This window comes from Geotrypetes seraphini, chromosome 1 (assembly GCF_902459505.1).
Source record: "Geotrypetes seraphini chromosome 1, aGeoSer1.1, whole genome shotgun sequence".
Classification (NCBI taxonomy): Eukaryota; Metazoa; Chordata; class Amphibia; order Gymnophiona; family Dermophiidae; genus Geotrypetes; species Geotrypetes seraphini.
Window position 1 is genome coordinate 357,985,633 of NC_047084.1, and position 14,465 is coordinate 358,000,097.

General features: G+C 39.3%; 1 protein-coding gene across 5 annotated transcripts in view; it reads right to left on the reverse strand.

Annotated features, from left to right (window-relative positions):
- WDFY3 (WD repeat and FYVE domain containing 3) overlaps positions 1 to 14,465 on the reverse strand; it is a 642,313-nt gene that overhangs the window by 142,950 nt on the left and 484,898 nt on the right. For all 5 annotated transcript variants that reach the window (XM_033914678.1, XM_033914667.1, XM_033914648.1 and 2 more), the window contains 2 exons: positions 9,405 to 9,482; positions 336 to 563 (listed from right to left, as the gene is read on the reverse strand). In XM_033914678.1, the coding sequence (XP_033770569.1) occupies positions 336 to 563; positions 9,405 to 9,482 (306 nt within the window). The remainder of the gene's footprint in view (positions 1 to 335; positions 564 to 9,404; positions 9,483 to 14,465) is intronic.

Here is a 14,465-nt window from a genome sequence, read left to right on the forward strand (position 1 = left end):
CAGGGTTCATTTGCATTGTCTATTAACTAAATGGGTAGATAAAATATGCTAAAATGCTCCTCCATTTTCTTTTAAAAATGTGATTTTATTTGTAGCGTTTCCTCCTAGAAAAAGATTTGCTGCTGAAAGTATGTTGCATCAAACAAGATCAAGCCTTATTACATGGAATTAAAGCAGAATATAAGTATTTGGTCATTTTCTACAGGCTCCAATGCAAATTAACTACATGTCACATGCTTGTATTGACCGCAGCATCATCATCACCTCTCAGACCCATAGTGTGCCTAGAACAGTGGTGCTTCACAGCTAGTACCAATCAATAACCTGGCACTTACCACAACATTCATCTCCTGCTCAGTGTCCGGCATATAAGGATAGTGGACGTAAAACATGTCATTACGAACAATCTTCTTCCTCATTCTGCAAGGCCCTTCTGTCATCTCTAGCATCCATTTATCCAGATGTGAGCCTATAGGGGGCCCCCAAAGACCTCTTTCCCGAAGAAGCTCATACTCTATTTGGCACCACTCCTCTGTCACATATTTCACTGCATTTTGCTGACGCTGTTTGAGCAAAGAATGAGAAAATGATGATGAGATAGCATTCAGAGTATAAGGAATAATTTACCTGAATTCACAATGCTGCTGGAGTAGCAAAGTTCCTTGGACAATGTGCAAGAGAAGTTGTCTCCTCATTATTCTGTTCTTCTTAATGTATTTTTAGTCTCAACAATGCTAAATATGCTTTCTTTAAACCTTCTCACTTAGGTTTCTCTTAGAAATTGCCTGGAAATGGAGGGGGAGCCTGATATTGCCTTGTAGACCCCGTTTTATATTTTAATATTAATGCTATGTTTTTTGCTACAACCTGTATGTATTTTAGAGCAAGTCGGCGATCCAGTTCTAAAATACTAGTGGAACATAACCTGTATGTTTCAATTCCAATTTGTGCCTTCTGTTTAAAATGTGCCTTTACATTTTGTAACTAAGACTAGCCATGTTTTGCATATATATATTAAGAAACTCCAGGTCTTTACCAATAGTGATGATATTACAGTTGTACCCAATTAGATAAGGACGTGCAAAAATCCATCCATATGAGAAGCATATTCTTGAGTCTATTAAAAAAAAAACAACAACAACAAAAAACCTACAGGCTTTTCGGGTATCTAGAGCAATAGTTTTGTGAGGCATCCTTCTTGGAGGCAGTTGTTCTGGAAAGCAGCAGGAGATTCAGCTGAGGTAGCGAGGGTGTTGGCCTACTATCTGAAGAGGTTCACAGACATCTCCAATTGAGATATTTTTATTAGGAAAAAACAGTTAAGCCTCTTTGAGGGGGAGGAGTGTGTTTGTATTTTTTAGGGAAAGGGTAATCCCTTTTTGACTTACAAAGAGAAAGATGTTCAGCCCTCTGCAAATATGTTGGTGACCAAGATTTCTATCAGACTATGAGAAATTCATAGCAGTTTAACTGTTTATGTTCTGCAGAGCCTTTTGTAATATCCAGGGAGAATCATGAACATCCTGACCTGAATGTCCCAATTGCTACCTAAACATTCTATGTAAAATGTGATTTCTACTGTAGTTTATGTCTTGCTCAGTTACCTTATTTATACATGGGTTTTGTGTGGCTGAGTGATAAGCTGCCGCCACTATCAGTATTTTAAAAAATATATTGGCTGTAGTTGTTGAAAATTATCTGATGCCATTATCTACATAATGAATGTTGTTGATTATCTAGATAATGCGGTCAATGTCAGAAATTATTGGAGATGGCAGCAATATTTAGTGCGCTATCCAGGTAACGTATCTGGATAACTCAGGACAAATGTTCAGCTGTCTTAAAGTTATTTGGACAGCAGATTGAATGTGGCTATGATCTGGATAAGTGTGAGGCAGTCTTTAAAGGTATTCTGTGGCACTATCAAGAAAGCCAGCAGTACTTATTCAGATACTTCTATCTGCATAAGTGCTTTTGAATATTGACCTGAATATGTAATAGGGCCAAATACTGGCCCTTATAAACAATTCTTTTCCCAAAATGTCCAACTATGCCTTTTGGTCAACACAGAATTTTAGCATATGCTTGCTGAAAAAGCATTTTTTTTTCATTCTCAGCCTCAGTGCTCCCAGTTGTATTTGATATGTCTGCTGCATACTTACTAGTCAAACAAAGCATAAAGACACAAAAATGAGAGAATTCCAGGAGCTTACACTGAAGCGAGACCTAATAAATGAGATTGACAACTAACTGCGGCGGCGAAAAGGGCAAACAGAATGCTAGGAATAATTAAGAAGGGGATCACAAACAGATCGGAGAAGGTTATCATGCTGCTATACCAGGCCATGGTATGCCCCCACCTGGAATACTGTGTCCAGCACTAGTCGCCGTACATGAAGAAGGACACAGTATTACTCGAAAGGGTCCAGAGAAGAGCGACTAAAATGGTTAAGGGGCTGGAGGAGTTGTCGTACAGTGAGAGATTAGAGAAACTGGGCCTCTTCTCCCTTGAAAAGACGAGACTGAGAGGGGACATTATCGAAACGTTCAAGATAATGAAGGGAATAGACAGTAGATAAAGACAGGTTGTTCACCCTCTCCAAGGTAGAGAGAACGAGAGGGCACTCTCTAAAGTTAAAAGGAGATAGATTTTGTACAAATGCAAGGAAGTTCTTCTTCACCCAGAGAGTGGTGGAAAACTGGAACGCTCTTCTGGAGGCTGTTATAGGGGAAAACACCCTCCAGGGATTCAAGACAAAGTTAGACAAGTTCCTGCTAAACCAGAACGTACGCAAGTAAGGCTAGACTCAATTAGGGCACTGATCCTTGACCTAAGGGCAGCCACGGGAGCGGACTGCTGGGTACGATGGACCACTGGTCTGACCCTGTAGCGGCAATTCTTATGTGCTCTGGGGGATTGGATAAGATGTGCTGGCAAATATACAGCTCTCCCTCTGAATTCGCGAGGGTTTGGTACAGAGCCAGCCTGCAAATAGGGAAAAATCATGAATAATTTTTTGGGCCAGCTCTGACCCACCCCCACCTCCCTCCTGCGTCCCCAGACCTTACCTGGTGGTCTAGCAGTGTTGTGGGGCAGGAGCAATCTTCCTATGCTTCTGCCCTGTGCAATGCCATCATCAAAATGGCTGCTATGAGTTCCCGTTTTAGTCTTGAGACAGCACGGGGCAGGAGTATAGGAAGATCGTTCCTTCCCCCGCATCACCGCTAGACCACCAGATAAGGTCTGGGGAGGTTTGGGCAGCCTGTATAAAGAAGAAAAAAAAAAATCAAGAGTAATCGAATTTGCGAGTAGGGAAACCGCAAATCCGGAGGAAGAGCTGTTTATTATTTTGTTTTTGCTTGGGCCAAATCGGAGTCTTAGACAACACCCATTCCATCCCAGAATACTCCAGGAAGGAAGCCTTAGGCATCTGAGCCAATCAGGGTCTTAGGCCCCTCTCTGATGCATCCCAGGATGCACCGGGAAGGGGAAGGCTCACCATTTTGCAGAGGCAGGCCTGCCATCCAGAGGGAGTAAGCATTCCTCTGTCTGGCCTTTCTTAATTAAAGGTACCAGAGTGGGGAGTGGCAATTTAACAACTTTAGGTCATTAGCAAATTTTATTCTCTCTCTAGTTATTCTTAACTCTACTGTAGATCATTGATAAATATGTTAAAAAGCAGTGGACCTAGCACAGACCCATTGGGAACCCCACTATTTACCCCTCTCCATTGAGAATATTTATTATTTACACCCACTCTCTGTTTTCTGTCTTTCAACAGTTCTCAATCCATAATAGGACATTATCTCTTATCCCATGACTTTCTAATTTTCTCAGAAGTCTTTCATGAGGTACTTTGTCAAATGCCTTTTGAAAATCCAAATACATAATACCAAATGGTTCACCTTTATCCACATACCGAGTTCCACCAACACATGCAATCTACAAGAGTTAGATTCTTCCATTCATTTAGTATGATTCTTATTGCTATGAGCAATAGTATTTTTAACAGTTTTGCTTTGTGGTCTTACAAAACAGAGCTTCATCCACATGAGCCAAGTATTATTAACTTCAAAGATAGAGTTGGTTATATGAAGTAACCACTGTATTGTTGACCAAAAATCATTCCAGAATTTGTGGAGAGAAGAGCAAGAAAATAACATATGTTATAGTGTTGTGATTTCTTTGTTACAAATTCAGCATTTGTTATTATTTATATTTTTAATTTTTGATAAATGAAAAGGTGTCCGAAATGTTTAATGGTATAACTATGCTGTAAAGTTTGAGAAATGTACACAGATGATAAAGTTTTAGTTGTAGATGTCCAAATTTCTTTCCATTGAGTGGTTGATAGTACCGAGGTGAAGTCAGATTCCCATGAAGCTTCTGCTCCTGAAGACTTGAAAGATTTATTTAATTAGATAATCTTTTTTTTTTAATTCTTTATTTATAAATTTTCATTTATAATCAATCAAGTTTAAACTTGTACAGAAAGCAAGATTCAAGAAGTAGAAAAAGAACATCCAACATAATTTAAATTCCAAAAAGAAAATAAATTCTATCTTAAAATCTCGCTCAAGTCCTCATATTAGACCCAAGAATTGAATTAAATGGAATTTAAAGTAATCAATTGAAAGGAAAAAACCAGTTATAGGTGGGACTGTAATAAGGCAGTCCCATCATGAGCTTTCTCCAGTCTTGACAGAGACAGGAATGTCAGTTGTGAGGGTTCAAAGAAAACAAATTTATGTAACTTATAATGGACGATACATTTACAAAGATATCGAAGAAAAAAGGTAGCTCCCAGGGCAGTAATTGCTGGTCTTAGCAATAAAAATTTCTTTCTCCGCCTCTGTGTGTCTCTGGCTAAGTCAGGAAACATTTGAACTTTAAGTCCCAAAAATTCTTTGTGTTTATTTTTAAAATATAACTTCAATAGCCATGTTTTATCCAATATAAGAGCAACTGAAAGAAGCAAAGTAGCCGGAATGGCTACTTCCCTATCTGAGGACTCTAATAAGGCTGATATATCCAATGGTTCTTGAATCACTTCTTGATTCACTTCCTGAGGATTCTTTTGATCACTAATCTCTTTAACAGGCAAATAATAAGCCTGTGTGAATGGTGGAATAGAAGATTCAGGAATTTCAAGCATTTCTACTAAATAATGTTTAAGCATATCTCTGGGAGTTACTGTAGGAATCTTAGGAAAATTAATTAATCTAAGATTATTATTTTTTGAAAAATTTTCAAGAGATTCAAGCTTCCTTCTTAAGTTGGTATTGTCCTTAATTAGTGCATCCTGTATTAATTTAGAGGATTTAATATTTTGTTGTTGAGTTTCAATCTGTGATTTGAAATCAGTGGTAATTTTCTGCAATTCTGTGATTTCCTTATCATGCTCTTTAAATTTTCCTTCCACTTGGTTAAGTTGAGAGGCTATAGTTTTTGGAATGGTAGCTACCAAGTCCCACAGAGCGTCCAATGTTACCTCCTGGGGTTTAACAGGCTGAGGAAATTGTAAATGTAAAGTTTTATGCTCACCCACTGGCAAGTCTTCCTGCTGAAGTTCAGGCTGTGCTAAACCCGCTCCCGCAGCTGTTAGCGCCTCAAACTCCATACTCAGGATCCCCAGCAAAAGCTGGGAGCCTGAATCTCCATTCCCCAGATCGATCTCTACTGCCTCTGGGGGAGGAGGCTCTCCGACTCCCGGAAGCTCCCCTTCCCTCGGGGAACTGGTCGTTCGAGGGTTCGGGGGCGGTGCTCTTGTTTCAGGGCTGAATGTTGTCTCAAGCCCCAAGGAGATCTGCTGCGCGCCGTTCCCTTGCAGCGTCTCCAGCGGGGTCAGCCCTGTTTCTGCCGACATGCCCTGCATGCGCCAGATAAGCTCCTCTATGCCACCGACCGCGGGAGTCCCGGAGCGCCGCGAGGCTCCAGCGACGCTTCTCCCTCTCCGCTTCGGCATCCTCAGTAAGTAATTTTGAAAAGTACCAATAACAGACGCTGCTTCGAGGAGGTTGTCAGGAGCAAACACACAGACAACCTATGCAGTCGCCATCTTGGATCCCTCCAATTAGATAATCTTTTACCATTGTGATGCTTCACCTTTCCGATAAGCCAATTTGGGTGACATTGTTAGAATATCAGATTTATCATATAAAGATTTGTTAGATAAAGTAAATTACAAACAATGTTTTAACCGTAACCATTGATAATATTGATCTTTTGGAAGATTATGATTATCATGACCCTTTAATATTCTTAGGCGTCTCTCATGAGAAACCTTTTTGAAAGTTTTCTAAAAATCTAGAGACATTTTGTCAGTTGGTTCAACTTTATCTACATGTTCATTCACACCTTAAAATAAATGAAGCAAATTGGTAAAGGTAAGACTCCCTTAGCTGAACCTGTGCTGACTCTGACCCATTAAATCATGTTTATCTACATGTTTCCATAATTTTATTCTTTATGGTGATAGAGAAAAAGTATCACAAATGAACAGAGTGTTTCAACATCAAGTTCAGCAAGACAAAAAACGATATCTCAAGGATATTGCCAGAAAGTTGAATCAGAACATGTAAATGGAAAAAAACAGATTAGTTTTTCAGGAGATTAAGAGACTGCAGCAGAAATTCCAACCTCGACTGGGGATACTTAAAGACGCCAATGGAATGATATTGAATGATCCAGAAACTATTCAAAACAGATGAAAAGAATATACGGAAAATTTATATAAACAAGGTAATGAGGATAACATTGGGGAAACTGAACTGGAAATGGAAGTTGAAGAAGAACCAGATATTTGAAGTCATAGCAGCAATTAAAGCTTTATCGAAAAACAAATCCACTGGTATTGACAGTTTTTCAATTGAATTCATAAAAGGCTCAGAAGGTGCTATCATGGCCCTAACTTGTCTGTGTTAACAGATTTGGAAGGAAAATATATGGTCAATCATTTGGAGAAGATCACTGTTCATACCTATACCGAAGAAAAATGACGCCAAGGTCTGTAACAACTAAAGAACAATTGCATTAATTCCACAAACCAGCAAAATATTGCTGAAAATAATACAACAAAGGCTCCAATCATACGTTGAGCAAGAACTACCCAAAGTTCAGGCTAGTTTTAGAAAAGATCGAAGAATGAGAGACATTATTGCCAACGTTAGATGGATATTGGAGAAGAGCATGTCATAAATGACTGCTTCTTGGAGCAACTGGTCTGGGAAGCTTTTTTAGATTTGGTCCTTAGTGGAATGCAAGACATAGTACAGGAGTTAACAGCGTTGGGTCCGCTGGGAAACAGTGATCATAACGTGATCAAATTTGAGCTGATACCAGGTGCAACATCGCAAAAGAAATCTACTGTAGGGCGTTTAATTTTTGAAAGGACAACTATGATAAAATGAGGAAAATGGTTCAAAAGAAGCTAAAAGGATCAGTTGCAAAGGTTAGAACTGTAAACCAGGTGTGGATGTTATTTAAAAATACCATCGTGGAAGCCCAGACCAGATGTATTCCATTTATCAGCAAAGGTAGAAAGAAGAGGAAAAGACAGCTGGCGTGGTTAAAAGGTGAAGTGAAAGAGGCTATTAGAGCCAAAAAAACATCCTTTAAAGAATGGAAAAAGGATCTGAATGAAGAAAATAAGAAGAAACACAAGCACTGGCAAGTTAGATGCAAGCATTGATAAAGACAGCTAAGAAAGAATATGAAGAGAAACTTGCAAAACAGGCAAAAGCTCATAGCAATTTTTTAGGTACATTAGAAGCAGAAAACCTGTGAGGGAATCTGTGGGACCGTTGAATGATCAAGGAGCTTCAAACAGGACAAAATAATCACTTTGAAATGCAAAGGATTACGGGCACTCTCCATAGCACTGTTTGTGGTCAAGTTCTGGTATTTTTTTGGCAAGAAAAATAAAGAAATTGCTGAATTTAAGCCTTGGACTCTTCTGATTATTATTTGGAGGCTCATGGGAATGAGTAACCACGTGTCCGTCCAACTGACCAGAAGGGTGCGCAACGGTTGGCGGCACAAATTGGAAAATGAAGATGATAATTTTGAGCTTGAAGGCAATAGAAAAGAAGTTGTAAAGGATTTCAAACTCCTGGGCTCTTTTGTAAACAAAGAAGCAACTAGCACAGAGGAAATACTCTTCAGAATAGCACTTGGTCGCTCTTCTATGAAGATTCTTAACAAAGTATTCAAAGACAAGGAGGTAACACTCCAAACGAAGATCAAACTTGTCCATGTACTCATTTTCTCAGTGGTTAATTACATGTGCAAAAACTGAACACTACGGAAACAAGAAAGAAGATTGACTCATTTGAGCTTTGGTGCTGGAGAAGGATTTTAAGTGTGCTGTGGACTGCCAGAAGAACTAACAAATTGGTTCTGGAAGAGATCAAACCAGCTATGTCATTCGAAGCCCAAATGATGAAGTTACGACTGTCTTGGTCACACCATCAGAAGAGAGAGATCACTGGAGAAGGACATCATCTTTGGGAAGATTGAAGGAACCAGGTGAAAAGGGTGACTTGCAATCAGATGGCTGGACATGTTGAAAACAACCATGGGGATGAAGCTGGATGACCTTTCCGGACTAGCACAAAACCAATTTATTTTTAGATCTGCAATTCATCAAATTGCTAGGACTCAAGCATGTGTCGATGGCACCTAACAACAACAACATAACTTCACTGGTAAGGAGAAATCGATACTCAAAACTAGTTCTGTAATATGTGTCCTTGGTTGGCTGCTTCTGTAGGACCACAGCATACAGTAAATAAATATGTTTTTCTCAGCAACAGTCTTTACTGGTCTCTGGCCTGGTCCCTGGATCCATAGTTACCAGCACAGTCTCTAGCAGATACCAGGTCATAACACAACCAGGTCATAACACAATTTTTCAGGGTTACAAGTGGCAGATCTTGGCCTACTTGAGTGTAGTGGTCACAGTTTCTCAGCTTCAAGGTGGAGGCATCTGCAGTGGTTATTCTTCTCTGGGCAGCCTTATCCTAGCTCTGGTCTGACCTTTTATACCTCCTGGCCAATGCCCTCCTAACTCAAGCTTTCCTGTATCACCCATCCTTCGGTAGGACTAGGGTTTTAAGGTGGCTCTGACACTGTAAGGGAGTATTCTTAAGGGAAGTGGGCAGCATCCTATAGACTTCCTCAAAGGTTCACATTCAAAAGAACTTTTCAGAACGCATTTGGGGAAATGGAAACATTCCGACTTGGACGTCCCAATTCCTATCTAGATGTCCTATGCAAATGAGGCTTTAATTGGAGAAAGCAGGTTGTATCCTATTCTGATTTAATAATAATATAAACATATTAAGATATAAGTACATAAAGCGAAAAATTAAAAAGTATAAAATAAAAATAATTCAGTTTTTACCTCCTGATACTCTTTATATTGCATATCCACCAAATCTCGAACCACAGCAATGTGAGTAAACATCCATTGTGAAATTTCCTGTGGAGCAAAAGAAAAAAGTTCAGCCATTGTCTTACAACTGTATCATTCCAATATATGGTAGAAATATTTTTATCTGTTTTATTGAACCTCAAAGCAAAGTACAGAGAAGACTGTAGATGTTGGTTCTTATATCCAACAGTTCTGAAATGACATAGTACAAAGTCTTTTATATCAACAAACCTGCAAATTTAAATCCCAAGTACCTACCTTATACCCACTGATCTTCAACATATACAGTAAAAAAGTTAAAAAGAGCTTCCTATTATCAAGAAAAAGGGAAAAGGACTTGTATACTGCTTTTTTGTAGCTTTACAACCACACTGAAAGTAGTTTACATACAGGTACTTCAAGCATTTTTCCTATCTGTTCCGATGGGCTCACAATCTATGTAATGTACCTGGGTGAGTGGAGGATTAAGTGACTTGCCCAGGGTCACAAGGAGCAATGCAGGGTTTGAACCCACAACCTCAGGGTGCTGCAGCTGTAGCTCTAACCAATACTCCACACTCTCCTCCATTATCAAGAAAATGCAAACTGCATCAACCTAGCATTAAAAGCTGTTTGTTTAACAAAGAACTTTGAGCTTTGGGGAACAAATTTGACCAACACAGTTCCCATGTTGCTTGAAATTCTTTCCATTGTACCTCTTTTTGTATCTACTCTTAGGCCCCTCATAGCTAATAATAAAATCATCTGCATTTTCCATTGAGAAACTTTAGGATCTACAGAAAGTTTCCAGTTTAATAGTATACACCTACAGGCCATCAAAAATGGCTAAGCAGAAACTGAAAACCTGGCTTTTCTCTAACATATAACATTTCTTCTCCTGTTTACATCCCCTCTATTCATATATTTACATCCCCTCTATTCATATATTCTAACATATAACATTTCTTCTCCTGTTTACACCCCCTCTATTCATATGCTCTTGTAAATCTTTCTCCTCTCTCTTCCTATATTTTTAAGCTTTGTAAACCGTGTCGAGCTCCACTTCCGTGGAGATGATGCGGTATATAAACTTAAGGCTTAGTTTAGTTTAGTTTAGAAACCAATAAATTATTTTTGATTGCAATCTAATAACAGAGTCCAAAACAAAAAAAAGATCAGGAATGGTTTCAATATTATCTTTAACATTTATCCACATGAGTATATAGAGCATTCCAAAAAGGTGCACTTCTTGATAAGAACAAAATATGTGGACTGAAATATTTAAAAAAAGTTATATATGCTGTTTTCACAGTCATTTCAAGAACTACTTGAAAAGAGAAAATTGGATGGATTAAAAGAAACAATAGCAGCAATGTCAAAAAGAATAGATCCACAAATATTAGAAAATATTCTCACATTTTTTCCTACTTAGTTTTCAAACATACAAGGAGATCAATATTAAAAAATGAAACAAAATATCAGAAAATTACAGGTATCCCAAAAGAAGTCAAGTTGTAGCCTTACATAAAATTCAATAAACTTATAATTATCAGTGCAACTCATTGGGCTCCTTTTATTAAGCTGCGTTAGGGCATTAACGCACGGAATAGCAAGCGCTAAAATGTCATGCGTACTAGACACTAATGCCAGCATTGAGCTGGTGTTAGTTCTAGCTGCGTGCGCTAAAAACGCTATCGCAGCTTAGTAAAAGGAGCCCATTGTCCTAAATGACAGACCTAGATATTCATCACCATCAAATTAGGAGACACTAACATTTGGGAAAAGACCATAACTACTTTGTATCACCAAAAACATATCTATTGTGCAATTAATAAGACATTTACATGGATCCCATAGAAGAAAAAGGTAACGATGAGAGCAAAAACATTTTGACATACTGAAAGAAATGCCTATGTTTTGGTCCTAGTTAAAGTAGATTCTATAGCCCCAAACAAGTTATTCTTATGTTGAAAAAGGGGAGGAGTTCACTTTTATTTTATTTTCATTTCTTCTATACTGCCTGTAAGTCTGAAAGCTATCAAAGTGGTGTACGGCAAATAAAGACCTGAACGGTTCAAACCAGTGTCTACCCAACAGTCATACTCATCATCTTAAATCAACAATGAATGCGACATAAAATACTTGATCATGATCTTGCTTTGGATTTCTGGGACATAGACCATAGAAAAGGCTACTGACACTGACCTTATGTTCTAACTACTGGAGTTGCCATCAAAGCCCCCTCAATCCTATCCCAGTCCATTTTGTCATTTGCATGGCACAGACCATAAAAAAGTCTGCCCAGCACTGTCTTTATGTTCCAGCTACTGAAGCTACTGTCAAAACCCTTTCCCACCCATCCTAAACTGGAATACCATATGCAGGACCTAGACCCTACACCTTTATCCAGCACCGACTGGCTTTAGTTCTTCACCGCAGGAGTCGCCATCTATGCACCACTCAACAAATCCACATACATGCACCAAATTATATTTTGTAAGTTTTATACCATCACATTTCTAATTAGAGATCCTCTTGTGTTCATTCCATGCCTATTTCAATTCCATTACTGTTTTTTGTTTCTACCACCTTCCTTAGGAGGGTACAATTCCAATCTGGGACTTCATGCAAAATTTAATGTGCTGAAACAGAGCCTCCACCCTGTGTCTCAATAGCTTCAGTTGGCATTTACAAAGCCTCAAGAAACTATTTCTTTAACATTTTCCATGGCAATATGGAGGGGAATTTTCATGAAGTTTAAGAACGTATGGTTAATGCGATCTTGACTGTTTTATCTAGTGCCTCAGGTTTATTGTTTGCAGCTCCACAATTCTTGACTAACAAAGTTTGATGAAAAATCTGTGTATGTGTAGCTGGATGATTATTTAACGCAATTTTCTGAATTGGAACTATTGTAGTATGGTTTCTGCAAGACACACAGTAGAGACGTTGGTAGCAGAAACTATAGACGAGATTCATCATAATCTGGATTAGCATATTGATTAAATTTTCATTTTTCTCGATATATCTGCTACCTTTGATATGTTAGACCACCAGATTTTACTGCACTGTCTGCGTGAAAGTGGCCTTGCTAGAACCATCCTACAATGGTTTCAATCCTATCTTGATGGGAGAGAGCAATGTACTGGTTATAATTTGTCTGAAATGTTTAAATTTCTGACTGGAGTGTCCTAAGGCTCTGTACTTTCAGTAGTACTTTTCAATATGTGGTTAATTCCATTGTATAAATTGTTACAATCATTTGGTATACCTTATAGAGTTTAGCAATAGAAGAGATGGAGCAGACAGCAAAACAATGGAAACAATCACCAGTCAGGCTTTATTGGTATGATAAAAGTTCAAATGACTCGATATGAATTATGTTTCGGCCCACAGGCCTGCAACAGGAGTCAAATATTCTGAGATGAATATATTGAAGGTCATGTGACACAAATGGCAACTAAAATGTAAATGCAATTGTAAAAAATTGAAAACACCTGTGTTGAATTGATAAATTTGCAGGTCATTTTTGAAGGGGTCTTGGACTGGATGAAGGTAAATTGTTTATGTTTGAATGTTAAGAAGATGCAAATCTTGTTTGTCTCTTCCACTCTAGATTCTATTTCACCTACAACTGTGCAATTGGTTGGGATGGTTGTTCCTATATTTCAGTCTATATGTAATCTTTGGGTTTTGTTGGACAATAAGTTGTCCTTCAGAACTCAGGAGTTCTCTTATTACAACTTGAAATTTTTAAGTAGATTAAAACATATGTTGGCTATACAGGCTATACAGGATTTCAAGAAAGCTTTGCAGGTCTTAATTTTAACTTCTCTTGATTACTGCACCATCATGTACTTAGGGTTACCTAAGGAGCGCATACAAGCTTTGTAGATTGAACAGAATTCAGCAGTGTGTCTGCTATTTGGGGTATCAAGGTTTAAGCATATCACCCCATATATAATGCAGTTGGGATAGCTCCCATGGAGCAGAAGATAAAATATGAACTCTTGTTGTTGGTTCACTTGAGACAGCACCATTCAACATCTTTATATATACGAACTGCATTTCAATCTTATCTGTCCTGTTGGGCTCTTCATTCGCTGCACACCCATGCCTTGAGTGTGCCATATTTGAGGTGGTTAAGCTTAAATCTTACACAAACTGATTCTCTCTCTGAAGCCAGCACAATGGAATGGAAAGCACAGTTACTTACCGTAACAGGTGTTATCCAGGGACAGCAGGCAGATATTCTCACATGTGGGTGACGTCATCCACGGAGCCCCAGCGCGGACAGCTTTTCAAGCAAACTTGATTGAAGTTTCAAGTTTGCACACTGCACCACGCATGTGTGTGCCTTCCTGATCCACTAGAGGGCGCATACCCTCCTCATGGTCCTCAGTTCAGATAGCTAGCAAAGAAGCCAACCTCGGGGAGGCGGGCGGGTTGTGAGAATATCTGCCTGCTGTCCCTGGATAACACCTGTTACGGTAAGTAACTGTGCTTTATCCCAGGACAAGCAGGCAGCATATTCTCACATGTGGGTGACCTCCAAGCTAACCAAAAAAGGGATGGAGGGAAGTTGGCAATTCAAGAAAACAGATTACTCAAAACCGACTGGCCAAACCGGCCATCGCTCCTGGACAGAGTATCCAGGCAGTAGTGGGAGGTGAAAGTATGAACCGAAGACCAAGGGGCAGCCTTGCAAATCTCCTCGATAGGCGTCGACCTGAGGAAAGCTACAGAAGCCGCCATCGCTCGGACATATGTCCCGCAACTTGACCATGCAGCTCGAGACCAGCCTGAGCGTAGCAAAAGGAAATACAAGCAGCCAACCAGTTGGACAAGTTGCGCTTGGAACTGGGCGTCCCAACCGATTAGGGTCGAGGGACAAAAACAATTGAGGAACCGTCTGAGGAGACTGAGCGCGTTGAAGATAAAAAGTCAACGCCCTCTTACAGTCAAGTGTGTAAAGCGCCACCTCGCCCGGAGGCGAGTGGGGCTACAGGAAAGAGACCAGAAGAACAATGAAATGAGGGAGCGGAAAGTCCG